Source organism: Rattus norvegicus, chromosome 5 (genome assembly GCF_021556685.1).
Source record: "Rattus norvegicus strain SHRSP/BbbUtx chromosome 5, alternate assembly SHRSP_T2T, whole genome shotgun sequence".
NCBI lineage: Eukaryota > Metazoa > Chordata > Mammalia > Rodentia > Muridae > Rattus > Rattus norvegicus.
The window spans coordinates 168,915,586-168,935,548 of NC_141538.1; the positions used below are offsets into that span (position 1 = coordinate 168,915,586).

At 54.0% G+C, this 19,963-nt stretch overlaps 1 protein-coding gene and 1 long non-coding RNA gene across 25 annotated transcripts in view; one reads left to right on the top strand and one right to left on the bottom strand.

Moving 5' to 3' along the window:
• Chd5 (chromodomain helicase DNA binding protein 5) overlaps positions 1–19,963 on the top strand; it is a 50,980-nt gene that overhangs the window by 3,216 nt on the left and 27,801 nt on the right. For all 23 annotated transcript variants that reach the window (XM_087551267.1, XM_087551259.1, XM_087551271.1 and 20 more), the window contains 8 exon segments: positions 7,348–7,472; positions 12,728–12,907; positions 15,068–15,186; positions 15,539–15,777; positions 17,163–17,284; positions 18,330–18,453; positions 19,266–19,432; positions 19,543–19,764. In XM_087551267.1, the coding sequence (XP_087407393.1) occupies positions 7,348–7,472; positions 12,728–12,907; positions 15,068–15,186; positions 15,539–15,777; positions 17,163–17,284; positions 18,330–18,453; positions 19,266–19,432; positions 19,543–19,764 (1,298 nt within the window).
• On the bottom strand, positions 1,584–18,444 carry LOC120103139 (uncharacterized). Of its 2 annotated transcripts, XR_015621373.1 has the most exons (8): positions 18,279–18,413; positions 17,731–17,873; positions 14,063–15,238; positions 13,114–13,195; positions 12,642–12,763; positions 3,163–3,351; positions 2,466–2,557; positions 1,584–1,905 (listed from the first exon to the last, which is right to left on the bottom strand). It is a non-coding gene; the product is annotated as an uncharacterized LOC120103139 (long non-coding RNA). The 2 variants fall into 2 exon arrangements; XR_015621374.1 differs by lacking the exons at positions 1,584–1,905; positions 2,466–2,557; positions 3,163–3,351; positions 17,731–17,873 and adding an exon at positions 11,345–11,868 and having other exon boundaries at positions 18,279–18,444.

Sequence of the window (19,963 nt, forward strand, 5' to 3'; positions counted from 1 at the left end):
CACGGTTAATTGGAGAAACCATCAAACTGATGAGCCCAGCCTGTCTTCTTGCTGGTCCTGGGGAGACAGGTCCTTGTCTCTGTCCTACAGACCTCCCTGTGTGAGTGTTTCAGGTTCCTTGGGGTCAGAGGTGAGGATCTGACTCACCATGACTCGAAAAGGCCTGCACTTCTTCTTCTTCTTCTTTTTTTTTTTTTTGGTTCTTTTTTTCGGAGCTGGGGACCGAACCCAGGGCCTTGCGCTTCCTAGGTAAGCGCTCTACCACTGAGCTAAATCCCCAGCCCCAAGGCCTGCACTTCTAAGCTGGCCCTCCATTTAGGGTAGGGATGTTCCAGGGAGCTTGACTCTTTCAACACCCACCCAAGCATCAAATTATCAACCTACAATACCAACCACTTAGCCATCCTGCCACCTATCCATCCACCCATGCACCCACGCATCCATCCACCCACCCATCCATCTATCTATCCATCCATCCATCCATCTATCCATCCATCCACCCACCCATCCATCCACCCATCCATCCATCCATCCACCCACACATCCATCCATCCATCCATCCATCCACCCACACATCCATCCATCCACCCATCCATCCACCCATCCATCCATCCATCCACCCACACATCCATCCATCCACCCATCCATCCACCCATCCATCCATCCATCCACCCACACATCCATCCATCCACCCATCCATCCATCCACCCATCCATCCATCCACCCACACATCCACCCATCCACCCATCCACCCACCCATCCATCCATCCATCCACCCACACATCCACCCATCCACCCATCCACCCACCCATCCATCCATCCATCCATCCATCCATCCATCCACCCATCCATCCATCCACCCACCCACCCATCCACCCACCCATCCATCTATCCATCCACCCATCCATCCATCCATCCATCTATCCATCCACCCATCCATCTGCCAGCTAACTCTCAGCATTCATCTGTCTGTCCATCCATCCCACCATCCTATCCATTCACAAGCTCCATGCATCTGTCCATCCACCCCACAACCATCCATCCACTCACAAACTCTCCATCCACACACCCACCATTCCTGCATGCATCTGCCCAGTCATCCTTCGTTTGTCCCCATCCATTCCCCATCCACCGGTTTCTGTCCATCTCTCCACTCCCATTCGACTTTCTACCATCTACCCCCCCACCCCTACTCAACACAGATTTCCTGGACCGGGTCCTGAGCAGTGTGTGTTATCTGATAGTGAGTGAGAAAAGCCTCACTATTCAGACCTGTTCTGGAACTCATTCTATAGCCCAGGCTAGGCTCAAACACACAAAGGTCCTCCTGCATCTGCCTCTTTCATCCTGTCTCTTCCCGTTCCTCCAGTATCGATCTCTCTGTCTTATATTCCTTGCCTCTCTCTTCCCACCCACCGTGCCCTGCACCTGACTGGGGGCTTCTGCCTGCTTGCCTGGGCTGTCCTCACTCTCCCCCTCCCAGTCACTTAGGATAAGAGCCTCTCCTGCGTCTCTTCTCCCCCTCGTTCTCAGGATGGCCGCTTTCTTTTATGAGATGCCAGTGAGGTGATGTCTGGGTTTTGTTAAATGTCATAAATAAATTATTAATTGCCTCTTGGGTGGTGGCACTGCTCTGGATCGGCCGAGGGCCTGTGCCACAGTGGGGAGGTCTCCAGAGATTAATGAGATCTTTAGTCTTGGCTTCTCGGTGTCCAGAAGCCCTGGCCCCAGAGTTCTTCCACCCCGTGACCCCTCCTGGGTTCTTTGTGCATCACGGGAATGCACCCAGCCTCGGGGGGCCTCTTGTTCACAAGTCTGCGTCTCTTGCTTGCCAGGAAGAAGGCTGCAGCGTGAAGCCCATTCCAAAGATGAAGACTAGTCAGTGGGCAGCAGGCCTTTAGGGTGCTGGGTGAGGAAGGGGTGGGGGTTAAAAGCCCTTGTACTTCTCTGGCCTTCTTCCTTCCTGACCACTAGGTGGCCCTGTTCCCTTCTTGGAGATGGGTTGTAGGGGTTGAAACAGAAGGAGCCCCAATTCCCTGGGTTCTGGGAAGGGCGGCAGACTCCATCCATGGTTGGTTTGCCCACCTCTGACTCTAGTGACAGAGCTCTTGTCCCAGCTCCTTCCTCTGACGCCCTAGCCCTCCCATTCACGGAGCCGAGATGACGTAACTTCTACCACTGTCCTGTTGGGAAAGCTTCCCGGAGGCTTGTTCTTCCTCAGACCAGGTGGGGCCTGGAGCCTGGCAGGACTTCACCCTAGGTGTAGATTCTGAGATCTGTCCTGATTTGTACCCCACGCTCATCTCTCAGTCTCCATGAATTCTTGGATTCAGAGCTGGCCTTAGCCATTTCAGGGGTCTTGGGTTGGGGGAATCCTGAGCTTGGCACACAAGGCACACTGTTGCAATATTGGGCTCTGGGCAGTCCGAGGCCCAGAGGGCTATGCGAGGGGAGGGCTCACATACCGGTGTGTACCACTGGGGCCGGGGTTGCTGTGCCCTCTGACAGTGGTGGAACTGAGATATGGGGTGGTGAGGAGGTCCTCAGAGTCTCCTATCTGTAAATAGGGGAATTGAAATACCTTGTTTTATTGAGACAGTCTTGCTGGGCCGCCTTTGAACTTTGATATTGCCCCCAGATTGTGGAGTGCTGGGATTAGCGACCCAAGTCACCACAGCTGGCTCAGTGCCACTGCTAATTTACTGGCTGGGAAGGGTCACCCACCTCATCCAGCTGCAGCTGGAGAACCAGGCCTGCGCTGAGGGCTGAGTGGCCAGCTTGCAGGGAAATCTATGGAAGCTGAGCCTTTACCTGACAAACCCTCACACTGTCTCTTGTCTTCGAGCTGTGTCTCATCCCAAGCCTCCGAAGTAGACCCCCTTGCTCCCCAGGCCTGCTCTGACTGGGGCCACTTAAGGAGTTACCAAGCTAATGGTCCTAATTCTAGTTGGCTAGGATCCATGGAACCTTGGGCCCTGGGGCGGGGCAGGGCTGGTATTTGAGGGTACAGACAGGCAGGCCTGAAGGGCAGTGAAGCAAGCCTCAAGGGGCTGACAGTTGGCAGGACAGGGTTCCCCCACCCTGGAACCCCTCACCCCAGTGTAGTGGAACCCCATCTCCCCCACTGGCCCCATGTCCTTTGTTTTAAAGCCAGCCTCTGACCTGCCCCTGGCAGACGGTGCAGGCTCAGGACCTGTTGCTAAGGAGAAGGATGGTCCGTGTGAGAAGAGGGAGCCGAGTGTCAGTGCAGACTGGGTGTGTGGCATGATGGGTGGGCCTGGTGTCACAGGCCAAACCTCAGGTGTCTGTCCTCGGAGCTACCAGAAGCTGCATGGGGACAGGAAGTACTTGCTAGAGAGAGAGAGGCATGGTCAGAACTGGGTCCTTATCCTCATGGGCGAGCTCTGAAAATTTCCCAGAGGGAAATTTTTTTTTTCTTTTTTTCGGAGCTGGGGACCGAACCCAGGGCCTTGCACTTGCTAGGCAAGCGCTCTACCACTGAGCTAAATCCCCAACGCCCCCCCCCTTTTTTTTTATTAAGCAGGCAGCCTTGGGCTGTGAGGTTGCCTTGTAGAGGAGGTGTGGGGGGTTCTGTACATGAATGTGAGGCCTGTGTTTTTTCTGGATGAGTTACAGCTAGCTTGGGGGCTGTTTCTTGCTCTCTTCAGTATCCACCGATGGACCTCAGGCTTCCTTCCAGAACATTCCTAGCTACCTGTGCACTCCTCCTCGTCTGTCTCTTCTGCTGGTCAGGTGGGGGACTTGTGCTGGGTTGGCCTCCTAAACCTGAGGATTCCCCTGCTGGGTGGAGACAGAAGACTGCCCAGAGCAGGCAGGAGGGAGAAGGGCCCCCTCGGGATTGCATCAGCCTGGAGCCTGTTACATAACCGGTGTGGACCGCTCCCAGGGGATGGGAGCTTCTGTCGGGTTGGGTGTCTGTGGTGCTGGGAGAGTACACAGGCGTGGATGGGTATCCCACTGGTCACCATAGCCTGGCTCACTGCCATCCTTGTCATGCAGTGGCCAAGACTCCTCCACACCCAGATGACACCGGGCACTGAGGGCTTCTGTGGATTCTCCCTGCCTCTGGTACATCAGAGCTCAGAGGAGCAGCGGGTTACTTCCAATGTCACCTGGCTTCCGCTTGGCCCCCTGGCCTGTGGAAACCCAAGTCAGGAACAGCCCTATGGCCACTCCCTTGTGTTTTTGAGTCCTGCCAAGACCACAACAGCTGTACTTGCTACATGAGCCCTGTGCTACTTACTCAGTGGTACTTGGTACTGTGGTACTTCTCTGTAGCTGGGTACTGTGGTACTCAGTACTATGGTACTTCTCTGTAGCTGGGTACTGTGGTACTCAGTACTATGGTAATTCTCTGTAGTTGGATACTGTGGTACTCAGTACTATGGTAATTCTCTGTGGCTAAGTACTGCAGTACTTGGTACTGTGGTACTTTTCTGTAGCTGGGAATTGTACTCAATACTGTGGTACTTCTCTGTGGCTGGGTATTGTGGTACTTAGTACCATGGTACTTCTCTGTATCTGGGTACTTCTCTGTATCTGGGTACTGTACTCAATACTGTGGTACTTCTCTGTAGCTTGGTACTACAGTACTTGGTACTGTGGTACTCAGTACTGCGGTGGTCTTCCAGGGACCTGCATTTGAACATACTCATATTCCCTGTAGCGGCTTCCAGTCCTACCTAGAGCCTGCCTTCTCCTCTCTGTATTGGATGGCTGCTCCTCTGGGTTTCCATCTGTACAGGGGAGGGGCTGGGACCTTGCTGCAAACTATCCCTGCCCTGGGGATTCTGGGACGCTGTGTTGGCAGGTGGGGCTGCTGGTTCCTTGGATGGGGTTCTGGTGCCAAGGGGTACCTTGCCCCTGTAAGATGTTCTAAATGTGCAGATTGACCCTGTGGGGTTCAGAAAGGGGATTGTAGCTACTGAAGCCACAAAATGCCCTCTGAGGGTAGGATATGTGTGACTGGTTAGTCATGGAGTTTGGGGAGCCACAGAAAACCAGTGGGAACCTGTCTTCCTCCTTCAAGAGATTCAAGGCTGGCAGGTAGACTTGTATGGGACCTGAAAGGTGGTGGATGCCTCTCTATGAACGCATGTGAGGCACAGGCTCTTCTCCAATGTCTGGCCACCCCTAGACAGTGGAAGCCTCCTTTGCCTCTCTTGGTGGGGCACTCTCTCCTTTTCCCCTCTGGGGGTCTCTCTCTCTCTTTCTCTCCCCCCCCTCCTTTTCCACTCTGGGTCTCTCTGTCTGGGTCTCTGGGTCTCTCTCTCTCTCTCTCTCTTATTTATATATTTATATGTTAGTACACTGTAGTTCTCTTCAGACACTCCAGAAGAGAGCATCCCATTACAGATGGTTGTGAGCCACCGTGTGGCTGCTGGGAATTGAACTCAGGACCTCTGGAAGAGTAGTCAGTGCTTTTTTTTTTTCTTTTTTTCTGGAGCTGGGGACTGAACCCAGGGCCTTGTACTTGCTAGGCAAGCGCTCTACCACTGAGCTCAATCCCCAACACCCCCCCCCCAGTCAGTGCTCTTAATTGCTGAGCCATCTCTCCAGCCCTCCCTCCCTCTCTCTCTCTCTCTCTCTCTCTCTCTCTCTCTCTCTCTCCTTTTCTCCTCTGGATCTCTCTTTTTCTCCTTTTCCCCTTTGAGTCAGTCTCTCTCTCTCCCCCCTTTCCCCCTCTGAGTCAGTCTCACTCTCTCTCTTTCTCCTTCACTCCCTCCCTCCCTCCCTCTCTCCCCTTTTCCCCTCTGGGGTGGCTGTCTCTCTACTCTGGGTGGTTTGGTTCTTGCTCCCATGTCCTGGTCGTGCAAGTCTGGAGCATGGGAATACTGCATCAACTTGGATTTCCCCAATGGGTATGGGTCCCCCCAGTACAGCAGAAGTCCCTTTTTGGGGTGACATGGAGCTAATTAGCCACCCTTTAAATGACCCCAGGCCCTAAGTCCACCTCGACTCCTCTTGGAATTTAATTTAAAAACTGTGGTGTGTGTGCCTGAGTGTGGGGGCACACACAAATGTGGAGGTCAGAGGAAGACACGACGCCTTCTCTGTCACTCTCTGCTTTGCTACCTTTAGACAGGATTTCTTACTGGACTGTAAATCCTCCAATTTGGCTAGGCTGCATCAACGAGGGACTTCAGGACTCTCTGGAAAACCCACGGCTTGGTATCCTGCTTGTCTCTGTTGGGAGTGTGTATTGATTTTCCCCAAAAAAATGTTGGGAGTGTGTGGGCAGGGGAAGCAGTGTAAAAAAAAAAAAAATATATATATATATATATATATATATATATATATATATGTGTGTGTGTGTGTGTGTGTGTGTGTGTGTGTATGTGTGTGTATACACACATACATACATATGAATGCACCATAGCTGTCTTTAGACACACCAGAAGAGTGCATCAGATCTCATTACAGATGGTTGTGAGCCACCATGTAGCTGCTGGGAATTGAACTCAGGACCTCTGGAAGAACAGTCAGTGCTCTTAACCACTGAGCCAGCTCTCCAGCTCCAGTGTAGTCTTGGGTTGGGGATTTAGCTCAGTGGTACAGCGCTTGCCTAGCAAGCGCAAGGCCCTGGGTTCGGTCCTCAGCTCCAAAAAAAAAAAAAAAGAGAATCCTGTCACCAGGCAGTGGTGGCCCATACCTTTAATCTCAGTACCTGGGAGGCAGAAGCAGGCAGATCTCCCTGAGTCTAAGGAGCAAGTTCCAGGACAGCCAGGGATACAGAGAAACCCCATCTTTGAAAAAAAACAAAACAGGGACCTTATCAAGCCGATTCCATTAAATCTTTGGCTGATGGAACCTGTGTCTCTTACTGTCTTATATTCGTGAGTCACATCTGAGCTATACTTGAACCTCTGGGGGCCAGGATAGACTTTACTCAGTTTGGCCTCTCTGTTGGGCCCCAGCCCTCCTAGGGCCAGCCAGCTACCATGTTGACGTCCCACAAGGTCATTAAGGACACCACGGTAGAGACTTGCTTTTGCTTATTGGGTTCCCTTCTTTTCTTTTCTTTCTTTCTTTTTTTTTTTTTTTCGGAGCTGGGGACCGAACCCAGGGCCTTGCACTTGCTAGGCAAGCGCTCTACCGCTGAGCTAAGTCCCCAACCCCTGGGTTCCCTTCTTACGGAAGAGGGAAGGTGACTTGTGCCGTCTACCAGAGCCAGACATGACTGTTGTCACTTGGCTTAGGACTGTGGTCACATGGTCATGATTTGGCATGTGGTGGTGTAGGGGGTCTCATGGCCTGCCTTTGGTTCTGTGGCCCTGTTTTTGTCTGAAATTGAAGGTGACCCCCTCTCCCTTCCAACTCCTGCAGAAGAAGAAGACGGTGGCCTTGAAGGCTTTGAGGACTTCTTTCCTGCAGAGCCCGTGAGCCTTCCCAAGAAGAAGCCGAAGAAGCTGAAGGAGAGCAAGTCCAAAGGGAAGAGGAAGAAGAAAGAGGTGAGGCACACTAGGGGCGGGGCAGGGCGAGGCGAGGCCTGGACCTTGAATTGCATAGAATGGCTACGTCATGCAGAAACGCCCCTGGGATGGAAATATAAGGAAGTTGGAGGGTCAGCTGTCCTGTCGTGAGCTGGGACACCGTGATACTATCACTAGCTGTCTCCATCACCTCACACGGTTGTCACGGCCTGCCCTGCTGGTCTGCCCCGCCCTCTCCCAGGCTACTCTATAGGAACCTCCCTCTGTCTCCTTGGGGAGGCTCCGGTGAGAGGAGCTGTGTGTAAGGGTCGTGCTCACGATGTTAAATGCTGCTGTTCTTTACTTCCTGGTTCTGACAGAAGCAGTTGGGACTCAAGGCTGAGGAGGAGAGGTGGCATGCTTACTGTGTGCCTGGTTCTGACGCACTTCATCTCTGGGTTCACCAATGGATAGTGTAGGGTAACTGAGGCAGGCATATAACTTATCCCAGCATCTAGAGGGTGGGCTATATACTTTTCCTTAGTTGCTCAGAGGTCCACCGAAGACAATGATGGCCTCGTGCTCGTCCCTCAGTAAACCCGAGTCACTGCAAGGCTTTGAGCTGGTTTTCCCTGGGGCTCCAGAATGTAGAGACAGGGAAAATGATGCAGTGGGAGCCACTGCCCACTCGGGTCCCGACTCTGTCCTCTTCTTGTGTTGGGAACATGTCAGATGTGGACCTAGTGAGGGACCACCATGGGGAAGATCAAGGACATCTGAGGGATCCAAAGCCTGTGTGCTTTCTCCTCTTGTTTCTGTCTTATCCAGGGGTGTGAGCAGTCTTAGCAATGCATGGCAAGGACCCTGAGGAAGGACCAAGTTCCTCAGGGTCCTCTTTAAGCCCACTCCACTTCCTTGCTTTATATCTTTTTTTTTTTTTTTTGGTTCTTTTTTTCGGAGCTGGGGACCGAACCCAGGGCCTTGCGCTTCCTAGGTAAGCGCTCTACCACTGAGCTAAATCCCCAGCCCCCTTTATATCTTGGTGTGTGTGTATACATGTGTATGTGTGTGCGTGTGTGTACCACCCTTCGTTCTCCTGGAGTTCCTTTGACTCCTCAGCTTACTCTACCCCTGTGTGAAGGCTGTCTGTAGTCTGGTATTATGTCTAGGATTGATGTGTTTGTCTCCTCCCAGAACGCCCCATGCCTTACCACAGGCAAGCCTGTAGCTGTCTCCAGCCTGGAGGAAGGAAGGAAGGAGCTTTGACTTTTCTAATCTAAGGCCTCCTCCAAGGAGTCACGAAGCTCTCTGTCCCCGTTATCCAGATGAGGAAGTGGAGGCAGGGTGTGGGAGCAGGCTCTGCATGGAGAACCCCCCATTGGAGGAGGTGCTTGACACACGGCCCCAGAATCTTTTACTACAGCTGCTGCCTCCTACTGATGATGCCCCCCGGGCCTGCAGATTTAGGTTCTGGATTCCAAGGGGCCTCCCCAACTTGTTCTCAAATGGCAAGCCATGGCTGGGACCATGTTAGCTGTTCCCAGGGTTCCCTTCTGAGCAGGGCTTTTTTTTTCTGCCTCCTTCTTGGGCATGGGGTTGCCATGGCTCTGGTAGGAAGGGGGCTGGAGATGGGGAGGGGCCGTGGGGCTGGGGTATGGTGGCCTCCAAGGCCAAGGAAGGTACAGCCACAGGAAATCTTTGTCCAATGTCCTGAGGACATGGTTGGCTTTTTCTGTACCTGTTTGCTCTTCAGTTGCACACACTGGCTATTCCTCCTTTTTTTTTTTGGTTCCTTTTTTTCGGAGCTGGGGACCGAACCCAGGGCCTTGCGCTTCCTAGGCAAGTGCTCTACCACTGAGCTAAATCCCCAACCCCCCAGTCTGTGTTTTTCTCTGCCATATTAATCTGTCTGTCTGTCTCTCTTTCCATTTCATTTTTCCACTCCCACTCCTCCCTCCTCTCTTTCGTTCTCTCCTCTCGTCGCTCCTTAAGATGCAATGCTGCTGCTTTAAAAGGGTGGGACATAAGGGTAGACATGGTTTCCAGAGGAAGAGCACCAGAGGTGACCCTTAGGCCTGGGTGCTTTCCTCTCCTTTCCCATCTCATCCCATCCTTCTGCTTGGCTCTCGCTCTCTCACCAGCTGCAGGATCTGGGGGGTGGGGGTGGCGGTCTATAGCACGCTAGTTACAAAGAGGAAGATCCGTCTACCCACCCACCCAACCCAGCAGCCCTGGATCCTGGGTGCGGGAATCTCCTTCCTCCCCCGACCCCACCGCTGCATCCCCCACCAGGTGACTCGCGCAGGTGGGCAGTAAGGCAGTGGTTTGGGCTGGGGTGTGGGTGGGGTGGGGTGGGGGGAGCGCACGGGCAAGCAGCAAGCCCTGGCTTCTGATTTACATAAAATAACAGGACTGCAGCCGGAACCTGAGCATATGTAGATGAAGCTCCCTGTCAGACCCGGAGCGCAGGAGGGAGAACTGATTTCAACCTGTACTGCAGCGGTTGCCATAGCAACCAATTATTCAGTGCTAAATTATAACTGTTTATAACACTGGTGAATGGGAGGCTCAGCTTTCATTCTTTTTTTTTTTTTTCCCTTCTCGGTCTTGAAGGACCCCAAGTCTGAGAATGACCAACTCCCTGAGTTCTTCCTTTGACTCTAAATACTATTATTCTCTTTTTCAGGAGATGTGATGTGGGTGATGGGCATAGAAAGGGGGTGGGGAGCCAGACAGGAGGCCTAGATTCAGAAATTGTAGATCGGGGAGGGAGAAGGGGTTGTGTTGGACTCGCTGCTTGGGGTCCCCACCAGTCATGACTGGTGAACAGGAAAAAGGGCGCTCAGCAGACAGACCCCTGTTTGCCCCCAATTCGGGTGTGGCATCTGTGTGTCCCCTGAGGTCCTCACAGCCACTAGTGCTCCAATTAACAGTGACACCCAGGGTTGGACCTTAACAGTCACACCCATGAAGGATGGTGCCAAGGTCAAAGGCCCATCTGTAATCCTGGTTTCCACAGCCTGTGTGTGCTTTGGTTGTTCTCAGACCTCAGGAGAGAGGTTGACTGGTGAACATTGTTAGAGGTTTACTGGTTCTCTGCAAGGCAAGATGTTTTTATGATGTGTGCCAGGCAGAGAAGGAGGCCCAGCAGAGGAAGTGTGGGAACAGCTGGTACAGGTTCTGCTGGGAGACAGGCTCACCCTGTACTCCACTGTGGCATTCAGGCATAGCTGGGAAGAGGCAGGGCAGGGGAGAGGGAGGAGCCTTGGGGCTTGGGGCCTGGGGCTTCAGAGAGTTTTCTCTCCCCATGGGTGGAACAGGCAAGGTGGACATCTTGCCTGTGCTTTGGGGGATGGATAGAGGAAAGGGGCTTCTAGCTTGAGACCCACCCTGCCGGTCTCCAGCTCAGCCCTCTGCACTCCTACCTGGCTCTGGTGTGTACCTTGGCTGAGTCCTGCTCAGGGCTTTCAGCTTTAGCAAGCCCTGCCCCTATCACTGCTCTGCACTCGGTCAGCTGGAGGCGTGCTTCCCTCCTGCCCTCTTCTTTCTGTCTCCTCTGGCTCTAAGCTGTGCTGGCCACTTCTGGCTTCCCCTGAACCCTGGGTATGGCAGTGTCCTCTTCCCAGTAGATGCTCTGACTAGCTACTAGGCAACACTTGTCTGCCCACTTCCCATGTGGCTGGCTTTTTGGTCCTGACCCAGAGGAAAAAATGTCAGCATTTGAGGGTGTTTCCTTTGCTTGGGCGTGGTCCACTTGTATCTAGAGTAAAGGGCGTCTGTGGTTCCGAATGCAGACTTGTCCAGTCTAAGTTCCTTGCCAACTGGCTCTCCCAAGTTACCCCAGTCTGCGAGCATGGCTGTCCACGCCGGCGCCTCTGCGTGCACAATCTCCCTGATTTATCTCACCACGGTGCAGATCAAGGGCATTTATATGACTTGAACATGTCCCAAGCTAGCAAGAGCCCATGGGCAGGCCTTTCAAGGATTCACCTCCCTGGGTCTTTTGGTTCCAACTCTGGTGGAGTCCGTGGATTTCCCTCTCAAGGGCAGGTTGCAGCTGCTGTCTATGGTGCTGAAACATATGGCGCTGTCGTGCTGTCTTTCACCTTTGCTTCTTTTGGGGGTGGGAATTGGGGCTCTCAGATCTCTTGGACATGGTCTCTGTCTCCTTGGGGGAAGGGAATGTCCCCATCTGAATTCCACTTTTTTTTTATGCCAGAGCCTGGGAACTGTGGCTACAGGGTTTCATGCTATTGACAGGTGTCGGAGCTGGGAGTTGCCCCCTTGGGTCCAGGGCAGAGTCAGTATTCTGAGGAAGCAAGAAGGGCTTGCCAGCGTGCTGACTCGGTGATCGAATAGCAGGTGACAGGTTCCATCTTCTCTGAGGGAGACTGAGCTGAGCTTCCAGGAGAGCCTGTGGATGGGGTCTTCCCAGCTGGACAGCAGGGAGAGGACCCTTCAGTGACATGCCCAACCTCAGCTAATTGATGGGATGCGCCTAACTGGAAATTCTCTACTGGGACAAGCAAGGGAATGGCTAGGATCCTCCAAGATTGTCCAGCAGGCCCTGTCGCCGTCGCCCCTCATCATCTCCTTCCTCTCCTGCTCTTTCCTCCCTCCCTCTCCCCAGCTGTCTTTCATAGCTCAGTTTTCATATTCCTGGCTCTCTCCATGAAAAATATCTCATCAATCACAAGGGTGACGAGTCCTGAGCTGGTGATCGTAGCGACAGTGCCAGCCTGTCCCTGCTCACCCCTGTAGAAGAGGACAGGGCTCTGCTGTTCATTTACCTCCAAACTGGGCAAATCATTTCCTTCCAGGGACAATATCTTGCTGGTGGGTATGCTATGACTGTAAACACCCTCATCTCCATATAAATGGGCCATTTTCTGCCCGTACACACAGGAAACACAACCCAGTCAATCTTAAGAGCTGCCTAATATACCGTTTTCTACGGTCGAGGTGGAGTGGCCATCCTGGAGACAGGCTTGTACCGTGGCTGCCTCCCTGTGCACCCGATCCATCCATGGGCTGATGGGTGTAGGGTGGACAAGTCAGCTCCTGTTGGCAACTTTTCTTGGGCTTTTGGCTTTGGTCATCATGGCCTCTACCAGGAGTTCCTGGGGTGCAGTGCCATCATGCTCCCCAAATCCACTCTGACCCAAATAGAAGCTGACACTGGGGAAGTCTGGTTCCACAGTAGCTCACCTGATCTCAGAAGGTCGGTGGCCGCCCCAGGTCTCTGGCATTCTGGGGTGTCTGACACCCTCACCGTCTTCCCCTTCCTTCTCCAGGGGAGCAATGATGAGCTGTCAGAAAATGAGGAGGATCTGGAGGAGAAGTCAGAGAGCGAAGGTAGCGACTACAGCCCCACCAAGAAGAAGAAGAAGAAACTGAAGGAGAAAAAGGAGAAGAAGGCTAAGCGGAAAAAGAGGGATGAGGATGAAGAGGATAATGAGGACGGAGGCTTGAAGGTAATTGCCGGGGGTGGGGTCAGGTGGGAGGATGCAGGCGAGCTCAGAGCAGTCAGGGAGGCCGTACAGAGCTCTGTGTGCACGTGCACGCTGGAGGACGTGGGACGTAGATCATGAGGGGAAACTTAGGGTCTTGTGGTAGCAAGCAAGACAGTGTGGTTGTCTTGCTGACAGATTGGGGCTGCTCTTGGCAATAGCTCGCCCACCTGAGCGTGCGGCTGTTTCTGGAGAGAATGATAGATGGCGTGAACTCAAGTTTGGTGTTGGGAACCTCTTGCTTGGAGCAGTCTGGGGAAAATGAAACAGCAAATGGGATCTTTGCCACTTAGCATCTACCAGACAGCCCCGCGTGACCAGCTCTGCCCGGGTACTTGGTGCACTCTGCCACTCTGCCCACATGGGTGTTCCTCCAGTCTCTCAGTGAACTTGGAGCTGCGTGGCTGTAAAGATGGGTCTGGCTGCCCTTCGGGCACGAGCAATCCTTGTTACAAACAAGGAGAGCAAGTCAAGGCATTGCAATTGAACCGAGGCCACCCCCTGGGTTGTGAGCCACACTGTGGCACCGTAAACATTAACGCAGTCACCATTGGGGTGGCAGAGGGCTACGCATGATTGAAGGGTGGAGTGCACGTGGGGAGCATTGCTCTCTTGGGGGTGTCCTGACACCCAATGTGATCCCATTAGTCACTGGTGGGTGTGCTGTGAATCAGCTATGACTGTAATAGCTTTGGGGACAGTTTTGAGAAATGAACTTCTAGGAGCTGAGGATAGAGTACTGGTGACATCATCATCTGCTTGCTACTATGTTGCATCCATGTCTCCCAGGAATGGCGGGTTGTGTCTGAGGGGGCAGGCTGGCAACGGGAGGGTGTCCCTCGTGGAACTATCCCTGAGCTGGTTCCTATGCAGGCCGTTTCTGGGACATTGATATTCCCCCAACCAAGAAGTGAATTTGCACTTTCACTGCCTTTTACTGTAGGAGCAGAGAGACAGCTCCCAAGGGGGATTGGGGGCTCAGGAGCTCTGTGTTGCATTTTCTGGTGTCACCCAAGGCTGCACACTTTGCCTTCCTCTATGGACGGGGGGGGGTGTCTGTGTGTCTTGGCCGGTCAGGGAATGCACCCTATAAAGGATGCTTAGTGGGTGGGAGGTTACCTGGAAGAGGTAGGATACAGGGGGAGGGGAAGGTGTCTGGGTGGCCCCATAACAGTCACAGGTCCTGGGCACCTGAGGCAGAATGAAGAAAACTGAGGCAGAAAGGTGAATTAATTTGTCCATGTCTTGCTGATAGTATCTGGCAGAGCCATTGGTTAAAACTGACCCACGGGGAGGCTGGAGAGATGGCTCAGTGCACGAGTGTGTTGGTGGCTCAGAATTATAACTTTAGTGTTGGGCGGGGGATCTGATGCCCTTTCCTGGCTTCCACTGGCACCAGGTACCGATGCAGTAGTCAGACATACATGTAGGCCAAAGGCCAAACATTCATACGCATAGAAAGAAATAAATTGGGCATACCGGCAAATACCCTTGGTCCCAGCAGTTGGGAGGTAGAGGCAGGAGGATCTCTCTGAGTCTGAGGCCAGCCTGGTCTACACTCAGGACAGCTAGGGCTATGTAGAGAGACCAACGAACAAACAACCACCCAAACAGAAACCCCAACAAAACAAAACCTTTCTCCACAACCCGCATGTCCTGTGATCCCGGCTCACTAGGGGCCAGGCCGTCCCGTGGTCCTCTAGTTCTCTGACCCCTGTGATGGCCCGACTGAACTCTTTCTCAGTTTCCTTAGCATCCTTAGCACATCTAGGAGGAGGCTGAGGGACTCTTTCAACTCTGCTCCTCCAGCTTCAGACCACTGCTTCAGGTCTTGCCTGTCTGTCCCAGTCTCCAGAGCTGCTCTCTTAGCAGAGCGGCCTGTCCCCACCCATCTGCTTTTGCTTTCAGCAGAAACGTGCGTGATCTTTCCCCAATCTCAGCTTTAGAGCTCACAGCGTTGAGCGTCCTGTGAGCTGGCATCTGAGACATGACACTGGTGGGGTTGTCGGGACAGGGTGGGTGTGGCTTTCGGTGTCCCAGTGGTGGGTGAGAGCTGTTGTTAGCTTGCGGATTGCAGAGCAGGGCCCTGTGCCTCTGACCCCACCTCTGGCCATGTCTCTGCAGGAGCCCAAGTCCTCGGGACAGCTCATGGCCGAATGGGGGCTTGACGATGTGGATTACCTATTTTCTGAGGATGACTACCACACGCTGACCAACTACAAGGCCTTCAGCCAGTTCCTCCGGTGGGCCAGGGCCTGGCTGCTGTGGCTGGGTGACCATGAGGGTTGTGTTTACCTGAGGGGAGGTGGAGGGAGAGGGCTATCAGAGTAACCCCTGACCTGGGAAGAGCTTGGGGTCAGGACTCCTTCATTTTAGTACAGCAGATGGCTGGGCCTCCCTCCCTCCCAGACCCTGTCCTGGGTCCTTCTGTGTAGCCTGCCTCAATGGAAATACTCCATGAGTCAGGAGTAGTCACTTTATCCTTTCCCTGCCCCTACTGGGCTGCTGGGTTAGCTAGGACTACTGGGCTAGCCACACATCACAGGCGTGACAGAAAGGGTGGTCCCCCCTCACCTTCCTGTCTTTTTCCCACAGGCCTCTTATTGCTAAGAAGAACCCGAAGATCCCCATGTCCAAAATGATGACTGTCCTGGGGGCCAAGTGGCGAGAATTCAGCGCCAACAACCCATTCAAGGGCAGCTCGGCGGCGGCAGCTGCGGCGGCCGTGGCTGCGGCCGTGGAGACGGTGACCATCGCTCCTCCACTGGCCATCAGTCCCCAGCAAGTGCCCCAGCCTCTGCCCGTACGCAAGGCCAAGACCAAAGAGGGCAAGGGTAAGGCTGTGGTTGACTGGGCACTGGCCCTGTCTGGTGGCTCTGTATTGAGGACTCAGTGTTTTACCTGGCCTCAGGCTGACTTCCCTTTTCACAGCTTCTCCTGTCTCCTCTTGGGGAGGATGGGGAAGCAGAGGATCAGTGGGTGGATTTTTGGTGGGAGCCCATAGGATGGAGCTATTCCAGCTCTGGACTTTGCCTTGTGTTTAAGGCAGGCTGACCCTCTCCTATGAGCACCTCCTGTATCAGGGCTACTCCGTGTCAAATCCCTGCAGAGGGACCTCACAGAAGTGAGCGTGACCAGGTCTGGAAGGACAGCGAGGAGACATAGTCCCGCCTGACCCAGGGCAGATGGGACTGTGTGGGGAGGGCAAGCAGGGCTTTCTGCTTAGGAGGGACAGTCTGCAACCTGGATAGAAGTTCTGGCTTCTGAGAGGCTGGCGACACTGATAGGCTCCCACCACTATGTCTTTATAGTGCTCAGATGTGGGACTTGATGGGTTGAGAGGGTTGATGGGTCCCCTGTGTCAGCCCACAGAGTGTCTGGGACAACGCTCAGTATTGTGCCTGGCACCCCCTTTTCATGTCTCCAGGAGTGCCTGGTAAGGGGGTGCGTGCCATAGGCCAGGTGCTCCGTCCGCTCTCACTCTGTCTCTGTGTCCTGTCCACCTGTCTTCCATAGTCCTTAATTCCCCTGCCCGGAGCCAGTGCAGAACTTTGACTCCATGAGCTCAAAAGATTGAAATAGCTTTTCTGTGGCATGCCCTGAGTGCAGCTGGGTCCCCATCCCCATGGGGTATAGCCAGAGGAGGAGTGGCCAGGGTGTGGATCCTACCGTCAGGCACCATGATTTGCTCTGGCAGCAGGGTGGGCTGCTAGGGTGGGGACAGGGACATCATTCCCTAGATGGCACATCAATCACTGTGCTGTTTGTGGTACAGTCACGGATTCCAGCCTTGTAGCCCAGGGTGATAGGAAAGTTGGGAGTGGTAGCCATAAGAAATACCATGATTTGGGAGGTGGGTGGGGTTTTAGAAGCTGGCCCTGCTGGTATGGAAGTCAAGGTTGGTGAGACTGGGTAGAGGCCGTTCCCAAGTTGGTAGGCACTTGTAAGTGTCCATGACTCCTCTGGCTATTCCACAGTCTGGCCAGCATGGTGGCCAAGACAGACAGACTTGAGTCAGGTGTGTCTGTCTCATTAAAGTAACCTAAGCAAGAATGCCCCCTTTCAGGCCCTCAGCCTTCTCGTCTGGAAAGGGTGACGGTGCACGTGGCCAGTTCCTTATGGGCAGGCCTGGAGGCTCAGTGAGGTGGCCAGGGAGGAGTGGGCCATCAGTGGCAGTAGTGGCAATGTTGGTCACGGCAACCCTTGTCACAATGTCCAGGGCCCGGAGTGAGGAAGAAGAACAAAGGCGCCAAAGATTCCAAGAAAAAGGGCAGGGGCAAGAGAGTGGCAGGGCTCAAGTTCCGCTTCGGAGGGATCAGCAAGAGGAAGAAGGGTTCCTCGGTGAGTGTGTGTGTGTGTGTGTCTCTGTGTGTGCATGTGTATGTGTGTGCATATGTGTGTTTGTGTGTGGGGGTAGAGCATTCCTCAGTGAGTGTCTATGTGTGCGCATGTGTGTGCAAATGTACACGCATATGTGTGTGCACGCGTGTGCATGTGTGAATATGTGTGGGGGGGAGAGAAGAGTTCCTCAGTGACTGTGCTTGTGTGTGCAAGGTGGTGAGGGGAGGGTCACATTCATTTTCCTCCAGCTAACTGAGGCAGGCTTTACACACCTGTCCCAGCCTCTGTACATACAGGCCTACTGGACCTCAGTTTCCCCATTTATGGGATCCTTCCAAGGACCCATCTAGCCTAGCCTCTGGCCAGACCTAGGAGCTTGGCTGTGGCTCCTGCCCACAGTGGCTCCATACAGCAGGCAATCAGCTGGCCCACCATGGGGTCTATACCCAGCTGTGCTCCGAGGGTGGCAGTAGTGGCAATGCTGGAGGGTGGCCTGTTTGACCAGGCTGGCTGGAGCCACACTTCCTCCTCTAGCCCCAGGTCTCAGCTTCTCAGTCCAGCTAAGCAGCTGTCACTTGTCCCCGCAGCTCTGCAGAGGATAGAGAAGAGGGCTGAAGCTTTTCTCTGTCATTTGGTGGGGGCAAGTGTCAGGTCTCAAGGCTGGCTGCTCTGGAAGGCATGACCCTGCCCAAGATGCAGGAGGCTAACTCAGCTCCAATGGAGCCATTGGTCCACTGGGAGAGATTTGTGGAGGTTCCCTGGGGGAGGGGTTCTTTAGGGTGGCCCTTGAAGGCTGTGTAAGAGTTAGGCAGATGGAAGTCAGAGCCCGGGGAAGCAGTGTGGAGAACTATGGAGGTGCAAGAGGTCTGGAGAGCAGGAGTTGGGAGGATGGTGGGGCACCCAGGCTGTGCGCTAGCTAGCACAGGTTGCTAGCTGGGTTGAGGGCAGAGAGAAGCCACAGGGAGTCTTCAGAGTTTCTTTGGCCCTGCCTTACCCAAATCACCAGGGCGGGTCCCGACTCACAGCCCGACCTCCTTCTCTGCAGAGCGAGGAGGATGAACCGGAGGACTCAGATTTGGACAATGCCAGCATCCACAGCTCTTCTGTGCGTTCTGAGTGCTCTGCAGCTCTGGGCAAGAAGAATAAGAGGAGGCGCAAGAAGAAGAGGAGTAGGGCTTCTCGGGGGGCGGGGCCTTTTCCTTATGGGGACCTTTTTCATGATGGGAGGTGGGTCCTTTTCCAGGATGGGGGCGGGGCCTTTTTCATGCTGTGAGGCGGGACTTTTTTCATAATGTGAGGCGGGGCCTTTTCTATAATGGGAGGTGGGGCTTTTTTCATGATGGGAGGCGGGGCCTTTTTCATGATGGGGCGGAGCCTTTTTAATGATGGCGGTGGTGCAGATAATGGGGGAAGGGCATCCTCAGTTCCAGCCTCTCCCAACCTTGTGCTCTCTCAACCACCCTTGTCTGCTGTCTGTCCTAGGGAGGAAGAAATAAGAAAACCAGGGTTTCTTAATACTACACCCTAGAAGAGGGGGAATGGACCAGGCACTTAAGTTCACCCCCAGCGCCCCAATCAGTTCTTGATCCTCCAAATACCCCCTTCCCCCCCATCCGGTTTTTGAGACAGGATTTCACTACATAGTTCTAGTTGGTCTAGAACTTGCTAGGTAGACAGGGCTGATCTTGAACTCATAGAGATGCCCCTGCCTCTGCTTCCCGTGTTCTGGGATTAAAGGCGTGCCCTCTCTGCAATTCTTTATCCACACACACTGACTCTCTGTCCTCCCTTCCTCCCTCCTTCCTTTCTTCCTTTTTTTCCCCTTCCTTCTTCCCCCATCTCTGTTCACCTTCACACTCCACAGCTTTCTTTTCTCTTCGTTCTATCTATCCATCCACTTGAAATCATGTGCCAGTCTGGTCAGGGTAGTGGAAATGGTCACCTACAGCAGACCTCCATTATATCTCTCTCCCCATCCTAGTTGATGATGGTGACGGCTATGAGACAGACCACCAGGACTACTGCGAGGTGTGCCAGCAGGGAGGGGAGATCATTCTCTGTGATACCTGCCCGAGGGCGTACCACCTGGTCTGCCTGGACCCGGAGCTGGAGAAGGCTCCAGAGGGCAAGTGGAGCTGCCCACACTGTGTAAGCTGTGGCTGAGGTCCCGACTAGGGTTGGCAGGTCATTGCCTGGGGACTGGTACCTGTGGAAGGGGATCCCGCCCAAGGTGCATCCACCCTGGTTCCTTCATACAGGAGAAGGAGGGGATCCAGTGGGAGCCGAAGGATGATGATGAGGAAGAGGAGGAGGGCGGTTGCGAGGAGGAGGAGGATGACCACATGGAGTTCTGCCGCGTGTGCAAGGACGGTGGCGAGCTTCTGTGCTGTGATGCTTGTCCCTCCTCCTACCACTTGCACTGCCTCAACCCGCCGCTGCCGGAGATCCCGAACGGTGAATGGCTCTGCCCGCGCTGTACAGTGAGTGTTACACCTCCTGCCCCGCCCCGCCCCGCCCCGCCCGGCCCCGCCCGGCCCCGCCCGGCCCCGCCCACTTGACCCTGAGCCCGCCCTTGCTCACCCAGGCCACGCCCTCAACAAACTCACCCACAAAAGACCACGCCCACCGCCTCACCCTGCCTGCTCTGTCCTGAATTCCCTTAGGACTGTTTATTGGGAA